The sequence below is a fragment of the Glycine max genome, chromosome 6 (assembly GCF_000004515.6).
Source record: "Glycine max cultivar Williams 82 chromosome 6, Glycine_max_v4.0, whole genome shotgun sequence".
Classification (NCBI taxonomy): Eukaryota; Viridiplantae; Streptophyta; class Magnoliopsida; order Fabales; family Fabaceae; genus Glycine; species Glycine max.
In genome coordinates, this window is record NC_038242.2 from 14318692 (window position 1) to 14338683 (window position 19992).

A 19992-nucleotide genomic window follows, 5' to 3' on the forward strand; every position below is an offset into this window, starting at 1 on the left:
CTCCGGGGACCAGGGTAGGACGAGGAGAGCAGCTTTGAGTTATATTATGACGGCTTCAACGGCGAGGGGCTCCGCCCGCTGCCATCCACCATATCGGAGTTTTTGCTAGGATCGGGATTCAAATGGTTGTTGGAGCAAATTTTGCAGATTGAGATCAATAGCCTTACATATCGCATATCATTGTAGTTTTGGGGGTGGTTTTTTAATTTGAGTTTGAAATAAATACTAACAATTTTTTCAGCCGTCACAAATTAGATTGTCAAATATTTAATGATAATTTTAAACAAAACTTTTTAAATATTAAGAAACAAATACGAAAGAAAAATTTATCAAAGATCAAATGTAAAAGTAAAATATATATCAATGATAAAAAACATATTTAAGCCTTAATTCTATACAGATCCAAAGTAGTTGCTAAATGAAAATTGACCGAATTGGTGTATGCAGCCAATTCTTTCCTACACTTCTAAGAAATCCAAAAGATGAAATGTTGAAATAGCTAGTTGTTATCTTTTGGAGCAGTTTGAAGCAAAACTCAAGAAGTTACTATCACTGTCACTGAAGTAGTGGAGTATCAAATTCTCTTATCCCCCATCAGCTGTTCCCTGAATTTGAGATGCATATTGAAGGTTCCAAAGGACATCTTCAATGGATGGTCGGCTCCATGACTCAGAAGATATACATTTGTTTGTTATGGAAATCACAACTAATAGAGACTCTTTAGAACATGTAGCTTGCAAAACTGGGTCCACAACCTGTTTCCAACCATCTTGACTATTGAAAGATGCCTGCAAAATGGAGTTGAATGAACTAGCATAGAAAAAAAAATTGAAACGGATTATGCACTCATAATGTAAAAAGTTTTATACAATCATCCAGTCGTAACTTATTATGTATCGTAAGTTTGTTGACTTTTAAAATAATTATCTTAAAATATTTGAAACGGTGATTTATGATTATATGATAACATCACTGTATAGAAATTAAACTCTAAATTCTATTAGGGATGCTCTATATACTTTTCCTTTTCTTTAATATTGAAAGTGCAAACACTTGTCACTTGAGTATGAACATCACAAATCTATGTCTTAATTTAAGACTTGAACTGATGCTAATTAAGCTATACAGCTTGTTAGTGGATGCTGACATTCTTACAAAGAATGATAAAAAAAAGTCTTCATGCGTGTTTGGTTCAGTTTATTTTGAAGATATAATCACTTGTTAACTCTCTAGGAGAGTTTTTAAAAAGTAAGCGATTATTTCCTAAGATATAATCATTTCCAAACATTGTGTGGAACTTGTAGTGGATGGTATGGTAGTGCATCAACAAGGAGAAAGGATATGCATCTCATTATGTCTTGTAATTGGAAGATATAATGTAACCCGAACATCTTTTGTGCGTACCATTACATTCAGCACATTTGCTTCTCTTTTAGCTGATAATGAAGGTCCAACAAGTGCCTCGAGTAGTATGAATCCAAAGCTATAAACATCATCCTCTAACATTTTCATTTGCCTGAAATTACACATGTTGAAAAAATCATGACACAAATAAACTTCAAGGAAGGATCCATAAAAAAAGTTTAATAAACTACTAATGAAATTCTGCTAAATGCATCAGAAGTTATCCCATTTGTTGTTTACCAAGAATGTTAAAAGAGACGACATTGGATATAGAAAAACTATTGAAGGAAAATCAACAAAGTCATATGGTATATGGGAATCCTTACCATGAATCAGAACTTTCTCCTTTTACCTACAAATCAGAAAAGACAAGACTTTATCACTGATGATGATAGATAAGGTGCTGAAAGACCTCCAATAGAGACAGAAACGAAAAGAAAAAGAAAATAATTTAAAGAATTAAGGGATAAGAAATCATACCCCACATGCATCAGTCTCTTCTGATATAATGGATAATCCATAGTCACTCAACTTTGCCATCCAATTCTCATTCAGCAAGATATTGTTGGTCTTAAGTCGATTTTTGAAGAAACCAGGTATCATGCCAGTGTGTAGGAAGTGAACAGCCTTAGCAACATTAATTAGTACAGACAATCGCTCTGACCAATTGAAAACCTTGCCTGGACTATCTCCTGAACATGCAATTTGACACATTTAAATTTAGTTCACAATCCAAACTGCTTCATAAACTAATTGGTGGGGACCAGAGATTACTTTCAACTTTCTAGGTACTGATTTCTTATGTATATTATTATATTTCAATTTGAGGGTCTGAATGCAAGTTGGAAAAAAAACTGCTTACTTAAGCTTGTTTCACTCTTTGAATGGATTCCAAAGCAATTTTAAATCTCCAAGATGTTGTTATCCACTCACAGCACAACTACCACATGGCATTGAATGAAAACAAGCAAAGAAAGCCATAATATTAAACCCCATTTCCCATTAGACATCCACTACACTTTGCTACAATACAAGGAGGATATTTTCATATTTCATGTCAAGTTCTGCATTTACTTGTCAGAATAATGGCATTCATGTGAAAACCACTACTTTAATGTATAGTTTATGGCTCGTACATTGATAACCACACCTTTTTTTAATCATAAAAAAAGTAATGTTCGAGACATGGCTGGTGAAAATACCATACTACAAGGAGATTACTTCTAGCATTGACTAATGATAGTTTCAGAATTACATATGTTAACCTTTTTACTAACACATGGAATATTTTTATCAATATGAGACTTTTTTTACTTTATAAATACTAATAACAAATATTTTTTTTCTGGTGGGTCCTTTAGACTCATATATAAACAAAAATAATTATTTTCAAACTGATTAAGAAAATTAGTTTTAATCATTTAATTTTATTAATCTCAAGTAAAAAATAAAATTATTCTTAAAATGTTATTCATTAGAACTTGATAACATAAATAAAACACAGTGACAATTAAATGGTGAGTTTTTAGGAATAATATTATTAAATAAGAATCAAATTAGTTATATTTATTTATATTTGAGTAGAAAGTAACTTTTTTTCTTAGAGTCCACAGCTTATATGACTAACGTTCTGCTTTTAGACGATTGTATGATAATGATACTACTTTAATGACTTGGGATTTTAGTAACCATTAAATAAAGTGAAAGAAACAGTATACTCTTACCAGAGAGATAAGTCTGGAAAGTCCCATTTGACACATATTCATAAATGAGAAAGACATTTGCCTCATTATTCTCTCCTACAACACCATCAATGCAGTGCCCCAGGAGGGATACCAAATGAGGGTGACGAAGCTTTGCAAGCAAATCCAACCTCAGTTTGAAATTCCTGATTGAATACTTTTTTGACAAAGGCAGGGACCTTATTACAACCTGTATTCCACTCTCCAATTTTCCTCTGTAAAGCTGCAATATCAGGGAGAAAATTTCATGTTTCTCATCTGATAAGAAGAAAATAAAGATTTTAGTTGTTCAAATATTAACACCCAACTTCCACATTCAACTAAGTCCCAACTCCCAACAACTTAATAATTAGTATCTTTTTTCTGTTTTGAAATTAGAATATGTTTGTTTTGGACATTACCTTCCCATATATATTTTCACCCATAAAAGTAGAGTTGTCAAAGTTATTTGTGGCTTCCTTTAGCTCTTCCAAGGAATATGACCTACATGTGGGGAGGTCCTCTCTGCCTAACTTTTCAGCTTCAGAAACATACCCTGAAATTAGTACCCCAAAAATGAAAATAAATAAATAAATTCAATTTCAAGTCCCTCAATTTATCATATATGCATAGTAGTTTATCCTTATTTTCATCCAAGGTTTTAAAAAACAATCCACGACCACAATTGCATCTGTATCAGACACATTTGTTCACAATTTCCTGCAATATCAAGGATCGTGACAAAACTGCAATCGTGACCACAATTTAAAACCTTGTTTTCATCCATCCTTCAACGAAGAGAACCTACTTGCATTTGTGACAAGCTCAGAGGAGAGCCCTGCTGCATAGCTGCTATCTTGAACTGTTTTATGCAATAGGTGCTGCTCTGACACCCCCCAAGGGAAATACCTTTTACAAGTTATAATTATGGTCAAAGCCAAAACCACAATGATGAAAAGAATTCCCACAATGAGTCCAACAAAAATTCCAACTCTGTATGATTTCTTCTTCACATGAGCTTCTGTGCAGTAGGATACTGCATGCTGATGCTGCACACTCCCAGATAAACAGTTTCCATCACTCTTAACAACTATTTTTTCTGATTTAGTAGTGTTCAGTGAAGAAGGCAAGCCCCCCACAAATCTATTGTATGATATGTCAACAAATCTAAGTTGGCTGCTACATCTTAGGTGGTTTTGGAGTGGTCCATTCAACATGTTGGATGCCAAATTCAAGTAACTAATATTTGGCAAAGAAAAAAGTTCAGAAGGAGCAGTGCCTGTGAGTGAATTGAAGGAAACATCAAGCTTCTCAAGCCTATTTAGTTGACCATAGTGCTTGGGAATTTCACCTGAGAAGGAGTTTCTGCTGAGGTAAAGACTTATCAACCCTTTTGGCATTGCAGGTAGTTTAGACTCTAACCTGTTTTCCCTTAAATCTAGTTCCTCCAAGCTACTCAAGACACTCAAATCTTCCAAGCTACCTGATATTTGATTGCTTGACATGTCAATTTCAGTTAAAGTGGTGACACTAAGGATTGAAGGTGGAAATGGACCCTTCAACCTGTTACTCTTCAAACTAAGAACTGTGAGGTGGCTTGATGAATTGAACAAGCTTGGGATGGTACCATTGAAGAAGTTATCAACCAATCTAAGAGTTTGAAGGTTCTCCATTGTGCAAATCTTTGGAGGGATTGATCCATAAAGATAATTGGAACTCAAGTCCAAATGTTCAAGTGCATAGAGTCTGTGAATTCTATCAGGGAGTGGTCCCCACATGCCCAAAGAGACAAGGTTAAGGACTCTCAGGCTGGTTAACCTTGCCAGAGTGGCCACAAGAGAGTCCATGGAGAAGCTCTCTGATAGTGTTTGATTTGGAATGGCAAACCCATCAAAATCTCTACCCTTTGTTGTTGGCTTATCATCACCCAAGATTGTGAGCTCAGTGACAAAATTGTCCTTGCATGTGACATTCACTTGCCCAGGAGAAGAAATAGAGCAAAGATCTGTCCAACGATCTCTCCATATTTCCAACTGTTTTGGGTACTCCAAGTGCTTTTTCAGTTGGAGAAGAACTTGAGTCTGAGAGGATTGCAACTGAGCACTGCAACTACCCACATAAAACACACACCAAGCTGAACAGAATAGCAAAACCAAGTCATGAAACCCCATGAGAGAAGAAGTTCAACACTTCTATTTGCAGTGTTTCAAGGAGTAAGGAGTAACTTGTTCATATAAAGAATCCAATGGAAAACCTGTTTTAAATAAATTAAAAGAAGTACCATTAAGTTCCATTAAAATAATTGAAAACTTGAAACAAAGACCACCCCCCAAAATATAATAATAATATCAATAAAATAACAATAGTATGAGGATGACTTGCATAGACATTAAAATTGACTAATACCTCGTATGAGCTTAAATGTCTTTTGACCATTTGAATTGTTTTAAACAGAGGTGGTTGTGCAAACTGCAAAAATTAATGAACAGAATGTAGTAGAGATTTAAGAACAGGTTCAAGCAAGATAATAAGCATTGGCTATGACTATAAATGAAGGAAAACTAGCATGAGAGCAAAGAGAGAAAGAGCAACAATAATAATATTAATAACATCTGTGCAAGGCTCTCTTTTATATAGTGAATATCTGAGATGTAAATCAATATATTAAACGAAAGAAAGATCAAGTTGTCATCTTTGCCCCGGAATCCGAGATACGAAAGTGGGGTACCTGAAGTTAATGCATTTACTGCTTCCACATGGTGCTCTTTCCTACTGTGCTCTCTCCACCAAATAGCAATAATGGGGGTGCCAGAGGAAAAGGGTTACAAGAAAGGTTCTTCTGAAAGAAAAGTAGGAAGAAAATGAACTATGAAGAGAAGAAACCAAGTATCAAACTTAATATATTGTTTCAGCTAAAGTTCAAATACAGACACTAAATGCAACCAATCCTTCGTTGTTTCTAATTCAACCCTTTACAGGTAAATGGATATTGGTGAAATTGAGGGCTTTTTGGGTAAGACATACTAACCAATAACCATGGGACATAAGTTGTTATTTGTTAGCCGCAGAAAACAAACAAATAAAACATAGTGTAATGGGTCATATGATATAGTAATATATGCACTGGTGGTGTGAATCCAACAAACTTGAGGTGCCATGCGGGTGGGGACCCACAATCATTGTAGAACTATGTCTACATCTATATACTTCATTTTCACTTGCAGATTTTAGCATTACGTGGGAACTAAAATAATTTACCCTGCACCTTTAGATTTCATTGCGTTTTTAGTTGATGAAAACCTTACATGTTACCACCTTCTGCTCTCAGCTCACTCGTTGTGTCCTTCACTTAGCCTTTGATTCTTGAATAATGATTATCGTCCCACACTCCCACCCAAAATTGTTCACCTAAGGTCCATCTTTTTATCATCAGCAAGAAAAAATAAGAAGGCCATATCATAGATTTACAACATTCAGGTAGCTCTGTCCAATCAATTCAGTTATATAATCATCAATATGTGTTTAATAAGTTGTATTATTAAAAGTATATATGAAATGGTCGTTCAAAAAAAAAAAACACGTATATATGAAATAAAAGTGAGTTGAACATACTAGAAATATAAAACTTGTCTTTAAAAATGCATCAGATTTAATTTATTTTTCAACATGTTAAAAGTAACTTTGGGTTGAATTGGATTAGTGGGATGAAACAATTCATTAGCACTCTTAATTTAGATAAATTTTTTTAAAAAAGGCCTTTTAATGTATTTTAGAATTAGAATTTAAAAAAGGTTAAATTAATTATTTAATCCTCTAATTTATTTTTTAGATTCAATTTTGTCCTCTAAATTTTAAATAGATTCAATTTGGTTCTTATGTCTAAACTGTAAAAAATACTTAGTGACAATTTAAATAGTTATTAAGTGATTTTAAACCGTTACAAAATATATATTTAAAAAAAAGAATTAATTTTAAAAATTAAATGATCAAATTGAATAAATAAAACTAAAAGATTAATTGAATCGCTTTTTAAAAATTAAAGGATTAAATTAAATTAAAAAAATAAAATTGAATTGAATTTAAATAATAAATTAGAAAAAAAAACTAATTTAATCTTTAAAAAAATAGTTTCACAACTTTAATTGTTTGTTATATTTGAGCATAGTTGCATAAAAACCAAGCAGACTAAGTTACATGGCATGATAAGGATACACGTCCTTGGAACTTGGGGTTCCTGCTTACCTGTCTTGACAGGCTGTCACAAACAAATGAAATGGGTGTTTGGGTATTTGGCCATGGCCTCCACACACACAACTTATTAAGACAAATGACTTCAGAGTGATATAATGTTGGGTAACAATGCATGGGACAGCCCAATGTACTCATCTGTCCCACATTTAATGGTTAAGAATTGAAGGTTTGCCATCCACAAATTAAACACCTTTTTAATGATAAGTGCATAAATTAAAAATTGTTAAAACTTTTAAATTAAAAATGAAAATTAACTTATGAAAAAGGCAATAAGGAATTTTTATTATTTCTAATTTTTTATTGGTTGAAAATATGATTTGACGTTATGCAAGTAATTTTTTTATTTTTTAAATGTTACTACTTCAAATAACATTTTTTAAAATGTTTATTTTTAATTTTTATATTTTTTTATTTTCATTTTTAATATATTTATTTAATTTCGTGATTATCAATTTTAAATAAATCATATTTTTTTATTTATTTCAATGGCTAATTTTTTCAGCTTTTAATTACCAGTTAATTTTTTAATTTTCAGTTAATTCTTTAACTTAATAAAAAAAAACTAATTTTTCAATTAGAAACACATCTAAATGAAAGAAAACGTATCAAAAATGGGTTGTTTTTTAATTTTTATTTTCATTTTTGTCCTCAGCCTAACCAAAATAAAGAAAACGTTTGTTTATTGAGATTAATCTCTTTTACAAAATTTAAAAGCTCTTAAAGATAAGTTGTTTCCTTTTTAACAATTTTTTTCACTTGTTAATATGTCTAGATAAAAAGATCACTACTAAAGAAAGATAAGAGAAAAGGAGTAAAATGTTGAGCATAGTCAATAGAGTTTATATTGCTCCACTATTTTCAAAACCATGTAGACTTTAAGGTCTAGATTTTATCCATTTATGAGAAGAGTTTCGATTACAGTTAGATCCAGAGGATAGTAACATACATTACCTTGATGTATTATTTTCATAATAAAATTAGTTTGGTTGATATTATATTGAGTCCAATTATTACACATCAAAAAATAACCTTGACTTTAATATGAATTTGTATGAATAAAAATGACATTTACTTATCTAAAAAAATGAAATTTATTTAAATTTAAAGAGAATTATGACCATGATTAATTAAAATTTAAACTATATACTTTTATTTATAAGTTTTAAATAACAAACTCACTTTTAACAATAAACCTTATCGAACTATCTATCTATTTATAATATATAAATTGAAATGCAACCTTTCAAACCTGTCTCTCGTAGTATCGTTGATTTAGTAGTATAGTTGCACGAGAACCCTATTCAAGTTCGAATAGTAGTAATTGTCATACACTTTCTATTAATGGTGCAAAGAAAATTCATTACATAAGTGTGACTTGTGATGTTAACAACTTAGCCACCCGATCAACTTTTGTGTTGTTAATTCAACCTTTTTTTCTTTAGATGTTATCTTATAATTATATGATTTTTTTTATTTTGAACAATTTGATCTAACATAAATGATTTTTTTTAATCAAGATATTCTTCTTCAATCGAAAGTTAAGACTAATCCCCGATAAAGCTAAGATAAAATTATCTTCAGCATTGCGAGGATATGAAACTAGTTATATTCATAGATGTAATAAAATGCTATTTAATCTTTTTATGTTTAACTTTACATAAAATTTTCTTAATTTATATAATAATATAATATTACATATCTTCTTTTCAATATTGATTTCTATTAATTTTTCATACAATTATATAAATCAAGAGAAACTAAAATAATAATGTAAAAAATAGAAATATCAAATTTAATTATATTAACCGTCAGAAGTATGGATTTGATTCTCTCATAAATTAGGCTCTCCTTTACACTGATTACATTTTCTTTTAGCTGCCGTTAAGGCAAAGGAATAAAGGAAAAAGTGGTTGTATTATTCGGGTATAATTTAAATGCGTCCAATACTAAAGTTAGCCAAAATTATTAACCTATCTCTGCTTTCTATTCTCCCCTTAAAAGGACAGGTGTTGGAACTTGGAACTTTCCTTCAAAACTTCAAAGATGTACTATGCTACTACTAAATCTTGCTACAATTCTTGATTAAAGTTGTACTTGATAGTTTGTGTACATGGTTAAAATGGACATCTTAAAGATAAAATTTGATGAGAATATGAAGGATGTATGTGCATTCTTTTTCCTAGTAAAGTACGCTTGTCTCTTAAAAAAAACTTATATTGCACTTTTTTCTCCTACTTTTTTACACTAGAGAATAAAATTTTCTCTTACTTTTAAATATACATTTTCCTCCCATGGAGTATAAGTTGCACTTTAACCCTTTTTCAATAAATATCAGTTGTACTTTAACCCTTTTCAATAGAAATGAACTACTTAACAATTGTAATTATGAAAGTGTCTCCTAATTATATTATCTGTCCTTTCCCTACAATTTTTAATGTTATGACCAACAATTAATTTGCCTTTTAAAAAAACAATTAATTTCAAACACATTACCATTACATAAAGTTTTAAATATTTTTTTTACTACCAATTTTAAATATTTTTCTAAAATATTTATTTCATCTTCAATAGTTAAGCAATTGATAATAAATGCTAAACAATTAGAAACTACTGGTATACATAAAATTAATGTCTTAGTTTTTAATTTCATTTTTAAAATAGACCCAACTCACCTTCAAATATTCAATATTCAACTTTTTTTTCTCTTGTTAGTTTCTGTTACCGAACGCATACTTGACTCCATATGAAAGAATTGAGTATCATAAATATCATAAACAAAAAGATTATACAGAAATTAAAAGCAAAAAATGGAATATTTATAAAATAAAACAAAACATATATTTAAACTTAAAATTAATGTATAAAATTTTAATTTCATTTTTGAAATGAACCCAGCTTAATTAATTACCTTCAATATTCACATTCTCCCTACAAAACAAACTCCTACGTACGTGTATGCATGTCCACTCTGTGAATACTCTTTACAGAAAACAATTACATTGGGTATTGCATTGGCTGGTGCATTCCTCCAAAGTTTGAGGACTAATAGGGCCAATCCCTTGCTTGCTTGCACGTGCCAGTGCCCAAAAAGCATAAAACTTTTTTGCTGTAAAAGGATGGCAATACTAAAGCCGATAAGTCTCCACCATCACGTACAAAAAGATCATTATTATTTCATGCCATTCGGATAACTCTTCCCAACTCAACACTGGTTTGGATTTTGTTTAGCCCCACGTCTTTATTTCTTTTAAGATTTGCATTTTGCAAATGTGCTAGATTTACTACTAATAAACCGAGTTCAGTTCACCAAATTTTATGAGAAATGAAAATAATTATATATGAAAGAGAGAGAAATATATATTATCATAAATAAAGTTAAGATAACCCAAAAGATTAATCTAGTGAGGTAAAGATATGTTAGGTTTACATATGTAAAAATAATTTATTAGTAAAAGAATTTGTCTTCCATTCTCATAATTAATGTTACGTCTTTCTTCCCATAAAACTTTGGAAACAAGAAATAGGTTAATAATTATTCGGCCAACTTTGGTACTGGACACATTTAAATTATACCCAAATAATACAGCCATCTTTTTTTTCATGCTCAATTATAATACAACCACCTTTTCCTTTATTCCTTTGCCTTAACGGCAGTTAAAAGCAAATGTAAATCAGCGTAAAGGGGAAACTAATTATGAGCGAATTAAATTCATACTTCTGACGGTTAATATGATAATTAAATTTGTTATTTCTGTTTTTTTACATAATTGCTTTAATTTATCTTGATTTATATAGTTGTATACGAAATTAATAGAAACTTATATTAAAAAGAATATATTCTGTTATTATATAAATTAGAAAATTTTATGTAAAGTTAAACATAAAAAGATTTAATAGAATTTTATTACATCTAGATATGAGTATAACTTTCCTAAAACTAAAAGTAACAGGGGGGAAAAAAAAGTGTTGACTAGTGGTGATGCACTTGGAATCTATAAATGGAATATATTTTGCAGAAACTTCTCAGTCCCTTCTCAAAACTCAACAATAAAACGCACTCACTGTCCAAAAAAAAATCATATTGATCACAAATTCGCACCCAAGTGATCCAAGGATTGATTGAATATGCTGATCTGAAAAAAACGATTGATTGGATATTTATCGGCGTGTAATTCAATCATGGGAATAGACCAAAAATGGAGAACCGAAAGAAAGTAATTGCAAGACACTAAAATATAAGATAAGTTAGATGGTTAAAAAATTGTTAAGTTTTTTTTTTTATCTTCACGTAACAAAACTAACATTTGATAATAAGAAGAAAAAAAAAGTAAATACTACTGCAAGACACACATTAATGCATAAAGAAAAATGCTAGACACAGGGCTGGTCCCGAGAGGAACGAGAATAATTGCCCTTATACTACTTTCACTTCACGATCCTTCATGAAGAAAAAAAAAAGTTTAAATAAGCATTTACTCATTTAGGGCATTTGAACCACCACAAGAAATATAGGTTTGCTACAGAAAACGACAATTAATATGCAACAAATAATGGACGATACATACACCATAAGGCAAAGGGTAGTGACGTCAAAATTCTTATGACCAAATAATCTATGGTTCCTATCCTCCCCTTTCTCTTCAATATCTGTAATGGGACTAATTGTTTGGTCATATTTTCAACCTCTATGTCACATCGTGTCTTAATTGCAATTTAATTAAAATTGTTGATTAGAGGATTTAATTTAATTGGTTAAATAAGATGTATAAATTGTTATAAATCTTTTAGAAATTTATTTTTTATTCTTAAAAAATCATTGTACACATTACATTATCCAAAGTGGTATGGTTTTGTTTGGCTTATCATAAGTGAGAAAATGTACAAAATCAATCATGCATGTACTTATTTTAGATTCTCGTGAACCACAAAAAATATTTTAAAAAAATCTGGATAGAAATTATTTTGATTGGATGAGAATCAATAGAAAAACACTAAATGTTCCATATCTATTATATCTAATCTTTAACAATTTTGATATGTGTAGATCTAAAGATTGGAAGTAATATTATTTTCCATTCTCTTTTGTTTATATTAGGACTCGAACTTGAAACATCTGATTATGTTGAAAAAATCTCATACCAATTAATTTACATGCTTGATGATTATTTTTCACTCTTCTAACTACCTTAATAAGTCATTAACTTTAATAACTTATTATAAGGATCAGATTAATAGTATAAGATTTGAATAATGTGTACTAAGTACTTAGTTGAAACCTTGTTATTATTATAAAAGAAAATGTCATTGACTTATTTTGTAAAGAATATGCATGTCATGTGGAAGAGAAAGCTAGCACACAAACAATCTAACCCATGCAATGATGCAATAACATCAATGTTATCTCTTCAAAGATTATTTATTTTTTATCTTCTTAAAATTGAAGATAGAAAGCAATGAACTTCATGGAACCTAACAATGAAATAGGTTACACATACATTACAACCGTTCTTATCGAAAATAAAAAGAGGTGTTTTGACCTGATAGACGAACTACGAATGAAACTAATAATTTATTTAAAATTAGAAAAATAATAGAAAAGGAAGTTTGATTCATTATGCATAAAGAAAGGTGTGAAAACTTAATCCCACGAAAATTTTAATACATCTATTAATAAATTGTATAAAGATTTTATACATCTATTAATTCTGATCCACTACACCTTAGTTAATTGTATAAATTATTAATAAATTTTAAATATTTATTTTATTAGTGATATAAATAATGGAATTTGTAAATTTGAGTTTTGTATTTATTTATTTTTGAAATTGAAAATGTACCTATGAAGATTTTATTAATATATTTTAAAAGAATAAGAAATTTTGTATGATTCTTTAAGTTGAAAGAGAGGAATTGTGAAAAAATATTTTTGAGTGCAAAAGGAGTGACCCCTATTCCTATATATGTGTATCTTCAAGTGAAAGGAAGAATTCAAATTGACATAGTTCTTGGAAAATATTTGTGGGTTGATTTATTTCAATTAATATTAACTTTTATGAAAATTGTGAGAAAGTCTTTGATTTTTGGTTAGGGATTGTGACATAAAAGAATGGTAACATTGTGTATTTTTCTTCACTTTACACTGAACTTCAAGGTACATTCATTATCAATTTCATTTATTATATATCTTAATTGTAAAACAAAGATTTTGACAATGAATTTTCTCCTTTAAGTGCGTTCAAAATAATCATTCATTTTCTAATTTAGGTTTAACACGTCGATAATTGTAGGCTGTAATGACTCTTAAGTGATTTGATTAAGGTATGTTTTTTTACTATCAAAAATGTCTTTCCAGAAAAATATATACCTATTTTGAAAATGTATTTCCAGAATTATATATCATAGTTTTGGAAATACATTTTCGAAATAGCCAAATAGGTATATGTTATTCCATAATAACATTTTCGGAAGAGAAAAAGGAGGTTCCAAGGGTTATACCCCTTTAAGACAAAATGGTACAATGGATAATTAAAATATAAAAAGGAAAACATGGGAATGCTTAGAAAAAATGGGGGTGTAAGTAGCAAGTACCATTTTTTTCCTTTATGTAAGATCTAAAATTAAACTTTAGATTACTTTAAGTTCTGATTTTTGTTTCGATTCGAGTTATTGAATGAAATAAAAACAAATGCAAGAATTTTTTATTTTATTTTTGGAAGAAAAATATAAAGAAGCTCCCTGTGATGTAAAATTGTGGGAGGAGTCGAAGGAGGGGGGGTACAAGTTGATGAGCTTCATTTTGGTTGCACCATAAGAATTAAAAGCAATCCAATTGTCCATGGGATGCTTCCATCTGACCTGGATTTGCATCCTCACTACACTATGAATGATTCTCGGAGTATCGAGGGGAAGTTTTTTAGTTGGAGAAGGATTTTGAATTTGTGATGGTTTTTGTTTGGGTTTTTCATTTGGTTGAATTGGCGTAGGTTATTTAGAAAATGATAGTTTTAATCAAGGCTAATAAGATACAAATAAATTATGGCGAATAAGTAGAAATGGAATCATTCAAAGAATTGTGAATTGATTGTTGAATCACCCCTCTCTTAATTGATGTTCCTGGACCACCATCATTTGCGGCCATTGAAGGCAGGCAACAATACATTTGTGCTTCGAGCTAGACAAGAATCAATATGTGACCATACTCAACAAACTTGACAAATGAAGTGCAAGTCCTCGTACTCAACGTAAAACCAATGATTACGATACCAAAATCCTCCCGCAGTGGGTTAATTCAAGTTAATCTCCACACAAATATTAGTGATTTTTCTTCTTACAACATCTATAGCAGTCATGTCCACATGCATAAGTTTGTATACCGACTACACTTAATATTAGAGTTAACAACACACCCTAATTATAATATTCCATGCCCAGACCAAGAAACCTTGTCTAAACTGAGACCTAACCTTAAACACAATGAAATCTAAAGATTAAGGTCTAATGGTTAGATAGTGATAAAAAAATCACTCGGGAACCGTCACCTATAACCTTTTTTTTGTCCATAACAAGGTCAAATTTAACCATGTAGAAGTTATGACTAATATGAATCACTCTCATTCCTTTGGAGGGCTTCTAAGTAGGCCTTCAAACAATCTCATAATGTGAGATATCCAATATTCTTCTCAAGAGGTTTAACTATTATGACCTTTTTCCATTGTAATTCTAACTCTTGGAGAAGACTATCATTAATAAAACATGTTGTTTTTAGTTCATTATTGTCATTTGATTATATCCCAAAGAGGTTCATGTTTATAAAATCTATTACATTTTATCCATGGTAGCATATTTTGTGAGTTCAACAACTTATCATGAAAATAAATCTTAGTTTGATTATTTGTCTCTCCTTCATCCGGTGCCTTTGGAGGCAACGAGACGTGTTATGGACGACCATTTTTGTTTAAACAAAACTCAAAAGAAATAATACATAAATAAGAAACCAAATAAAAATAATTCATGATTTCAAATTATTTTAAAAACTCAAATCGATACTCTCTTCTGTTGCTTCATGGATTTCTGTTAATTGTTTTTGTAACTCTCTGAATGTGATTTTAGGTCAACCAGTGATTATTTTTGTGAACTGCTCTGTGCTTGTCATTGTGAATAATGTGCTCCCGTCTGTTGGTGATTCCACACGCGTCTGTTTCTTTGAGGGTTTTTGTGTTGCTAGGAAATTGCGCAACATTCTCACATTTCTTTTGGTGATTGTCGTAATTTACATCATCGAGACGTGTTTTATGCTTTTACTGGCCTGGATTCAACCGAAACTATTTTGCATTGTGGAGTCAATATTCTTGTTTAGGACTATTCACACTTAACTGGAGAATCCTAAAGTTCAGTGCGAACTCAAGAGTCCAATGAGTTGTACAACTTGTGACCTGTCATGGCAGAGATTGGTCACGCCTATTTAATGAGCGTGCCCTGTAACCTTAGAATTGCAGGAAGGATCTATAAGCGTTATCCTCTGCCCATAGCTACAAGGCCCATAGACTCTTTGCGGTATAGGGCCTCACCGGGCCATTAATGTGTTATCAGTCGTGGCATTAATCCGGTCCTATCAGTTGAGTATGATATTGGATCGGCTCTAAGTGTAAGTCTACCCACAAGAGAGGTTGGTCTTTGAGAAATGTCTGTTACACAGTCAGCCATATCTGGTCTAGCTCTCAGCGATAGAGACTAGCGATGAGTTTCTTAGTGTTGTTAGATAATAGTTGGCAAGTTTATAATTCTTTCCAACTTCCTAAAGCAGTTCTGGATATGTTTTAGTTGTGTATTGTACTGAATTTTGGATTGTCTAAGTACCATTAATTAAAACTTGAGATACTTGCTCCTGTTAAATAATTTTACATAAATATAACTATCTCTGTTGGTTTTGTCTTTTGGTTGTCTTTTGCCTTCTTTGTTCTGCAATTTATAGTTTCTTATGAAAAGCATTTCTCATGAATCAATTTCTGTGTTTTGTGAGGCTACTTTTTTTCTGTTTGCACAACAAAAACATGAAGCATCGTATTTTGTTGCTTCCCTGAACTTTCAAATTTAACCAGTTTATGTCATGAGCTAGTGTGCTAAATGTAATGTTTTAGCTGTTGTTATAAGACTTTATACTATTACAATCCTTTATTTCTATGATGATACTCTTTCAATTTACCATTTAGGAACAGTGAAGCACAGTACTTATTTCTTTCTTGAAGTTTCAAATTGAACTGGAATGCGTTACAGGAGTTAGCATTGTAAATTGTGATTAGATCTCTTCTCTTCTACCTTTTTAATTTGAGATGCTTTTTGCTTCATGCATTAAATTAAGATTACTCTACTAGAAACTGTAGTCTTCAAGTTCAAGTAGGTTCATTCTTCATAATCCATATCATTTGGTTAGCGCATGCCACATTTAACATTCCTGCTTTTAGAATTTGTTATATGCATTCAAAAGATTAAAAACTGTGAGTGGGGTATAAACTTTAAATATTGTTAATGCAGGTCCACCTGGGTCAGGAAAAGGCACCCAGTCACCAAGCATAAGAGATGAGTACTGCTTGTGCCACTTAGCTACTAGTGACATGTTAAGAGCAGCTGTGACAGCTAAAACCCCTTCTGGTATTAAGGCTAAAGAAGCTATGGATAATGTAAGATTTTTTCTATATCTTGCTTGAGGATTTGCTGTATATATATGAACTTTCTATAGGGATTGCTAATTTGGTATTGTGTTGTGCATTTTCAGGGACAACTTCTTTCTGATGACTTGGTTGTTGGCATTATAGATGAAGCAATTTAGAAACCATCATGTCAAAAAGGTTTCATTCTTGATGGTTTTCCAAGAACTGTGGTCCAAGCACAGAAGGTATTTGCATTATTGGACACCTGAACTAAACATTTGTTTGGTTGCTTATACGCACACAAACTTTTTATCTTCACTTATTTACAACTTTTCTTGTGCATACTATGAATGCAATTTTTCTTGGTTTTCTTTGCCTGCAGCTTGATGAGATACTGGAAAAGCAGGGAAATAAAGTTGATAAGGTACTCAATTTTGCAATTTATGATGCTATCCTTGAGGAGCGGATTACTGGCCACTGGATATGCCCATCCACTGGCAAAACTTACCATACAAAATTTGCTCCTCCAAAGGTCCCTGGGGTTGATGATGTAAGTACGCAATCTGCATCACTATTTATAAAATGTTTATAAGGACGTGATGTTAGTGAGAGTTAGTTAAAAGTTGTTGTTATCATTCAGAGTAGGACAATAATGCTATATTTGAGGTTTCACATTTCATGGTTTTTAGATGGTGATTTCTTTGGGTGCACTGCTGGTTGAAGTTGCTGGTCATACTGATGCTATCTGAGCATGACTATATTTTGAGGAAGTACTAATCATGTCATATCTTACATTGTTAAATTTGTTTTCCTTAAGTTACTGGTGAACCTCTTATTCAACGCAAGGATGACCCTGCAACTGTTCTTAAGTCAAGACTAGAGGCGTTCCACAAGCAAACTGAACCAGTATGATTTTGTCTATATCCTTGATGATGTATAGTTTGAGATTGCCGGATTATCTGGGATAAACCTATTTGTGACAGAAAAAAGCTGTTTTTTAGTTAAGCTAATGTGTTTATCAAATCAGATGAAGAATAAAAAATATTTTATGGTAAAAAAAAAAAAGTTAACCACCCAATCCATTCTCATGTCGAGCTTTGTGATGGAAATTTTTTTCTCTCAAATCACTTCTTTTCATATCTACTCTTTAATACCGCAACAATTATTAATATAAAGTAATAACTTCATATATTTTCAAAATTTACCATGCAAAAACTCAGTGAATTTTTACGCTATTCAAACAAAATAAATAATCTTTAAACTGTCTTTCAACAAACATACCCAAACAAACAAACTTGTATCGTAAGTTATAACTGTTTACAACAACAATGTGTGCTTGAATTGAACTTGATGTTAAGTTCTTTCATCATCATTTGGCTCAATTTATCACCTTTCCAATTTTAGATATATTGATTTGGGCCCCTATTCTGATTTTCTTAAGAGCACCTTCTTGGTTATTTAGTTTTTTAGAAATTCCTTTCCTTCTTTCTTGGACTACAATGAAAATTTGTTCACTGAATATGCAGGTTATTGATTACTACTCAAAGAAGGGCATTGTTGCTTATCTCCCGCTGAGAAACCTCCCTAAGAGGTGACAGCTGAAGTTGAGAAAGTGCTGTCTTCATAGAGTTCCTCTCTGCCCCTCTGTTCCAGATTGAAATGCAACTGTTTTGCCATTAAAAAACTAGTTTACTGATATGTAGTTTGATATGATGATCATCTTTCAGGTTTTACTGACTTGTTTGGAAATGCAAATGCCGGCTATTCTCATACCCAAATTTGAAGAGTTACTTGGATGAAATAAAAGTTGAATCAATTGTAACTGTTACTTTTGAATATACTAGTTTAATTGCTTTGCATGAATTGCAGGTTGTTTTGTACCTTTGTTAAGGCGGATTTTGACATTAATGAAATTGGTGGTGTGGACTTTTGAAATGAAAATGTTTAGACAGATTTTAAATCAATACTTTTTATTTTATTTTATTTTCAAGAGCCAACGAAAAGCTTTGGTTTGTCATAAAAAAATTAAGTTGTTTTTATTAGACATTTTTTATTTATTTATAAGTCAGCAAAAAAAAATTTTAGTTCAAATGCCCGTTAATAGGTAAGTGAGTCAAACGTAGTATATTTGTGCTGTATGTACTATGTAGTAGTAGTCTTTCCCAAAAGAGAAATTCACGTATGTTGTTTTATTTGACTTTAATATGTTTAATTTTTCGAATTTAAGAGTTTTTTTAGACTTTTAAATTAAAATTTATATTTTTTAGTCTTTTCAACTCACGAAATAGTTTTTTATCTCCTCATGTAACAAAAAATATATCACAAATTGTACTCCAAATCACCAAAAATTAGTTGGGACGACTATTTTTTTTTAATTTGAGATTAAAAAATGTAAATATTAAATTGGAAAACTAAAAGAATCAGATCTCAAATTTGAGGGATATGTTTAAACTCTTTTTTTTTATTATTGTTATAATTATCTTAATAACCAAGCAAACCTGCAGTTTTTCGTCTTCTTTCCGCTCATTTTTTGCTTTATGCGCTAGTACTCACCCTTTGGCTATTTGTACCACCTGTCCATTTTTATTTGTTTTGACAAATGTTTTTTTTTTCAGAAACTAATATTTGGAATATATTTTTAAAAATTGACCCAACATTACTAAATAGATTACAAAAATCAGTGTTTGTGATGTAAAATTTACAATACAAAAGTTAGTTTCAGTAATGTAATTTTTATATTATGGAAACTAATTTTTGTAAAAAAAATGTATGAGCAATGAAAAAAGAAAAAAAAACTTGGAAGAACAAAATGACTTTAGTTTTGGAGAGAAGAAAAGAGTGAGAAAAACGAGAGGAACAAAAACAAGGAGGGTTCAGGAAGAGAGGAAGCCAGGAAGGTGAAGTGAGAGAGAGTAGGGATATTTTGCGAATATAAAAAGTGGGAGTGTGAATAGCAGCTCCTCATTTTT

The 19992-nt window shown here is 31.0% G+C and overlaps 1 protein-coding gene and 1 pseudogene across 2 annotated transcripts; one reads left to right on the top strand and one right to left on the bottom strand.

The window, feature by feature from the left end:
* Positions 1–341: 341 nt before the first annotated feature.
* On the bottom strand, positions 342–6208 carry LOC100802978 (probable inactive leucine-rich repeat receptor-like protein kinase At3g03770). Of its 2 annotated transcripts, XM_014776521.3 has the most exons (10): positions 6154–6208; positions 5854–5964; positions 5532–5594; positions 3934–5379; positions 3548–3681; positions 3129–3369; positions 1885–2096; positions 1731–1756; positions 1405–1516; positions 342–788 (listed from the first exon to the last, which is right to left on the bottom strand). In XM_014776521.3, the coding sequence occupies exons 4-10, from the start codon at positions 5294–5296 to the stop codon at positions 585–587; spliced, it is 2292 nt and encodes a 763-aa protein (XP_014632007.1). In that variant the 5' UTR covers positions 5297–5379; positions 5532–5594; positions 5854–5964; positions 6154–6208; the 3' UTR covers positions 342–584. The 2 variants fall into 2 exon arrangements, with proteins under 2 accessions (XP_014632007.1, XP_003528113.1); XM_003528065.5 differs by lacking the exons at positions 5854–5964; positions 6154–6208 and having other exon boundaries at positions 5532–5755.
* On the top strand, positions 5925–18912 carry LOC100803508 (adenylate kinase 4-like; annotated as a pseudogene).
* The last annotated feature ends 1080 nt before the right edge of the window (positions 18913–19992 follow it).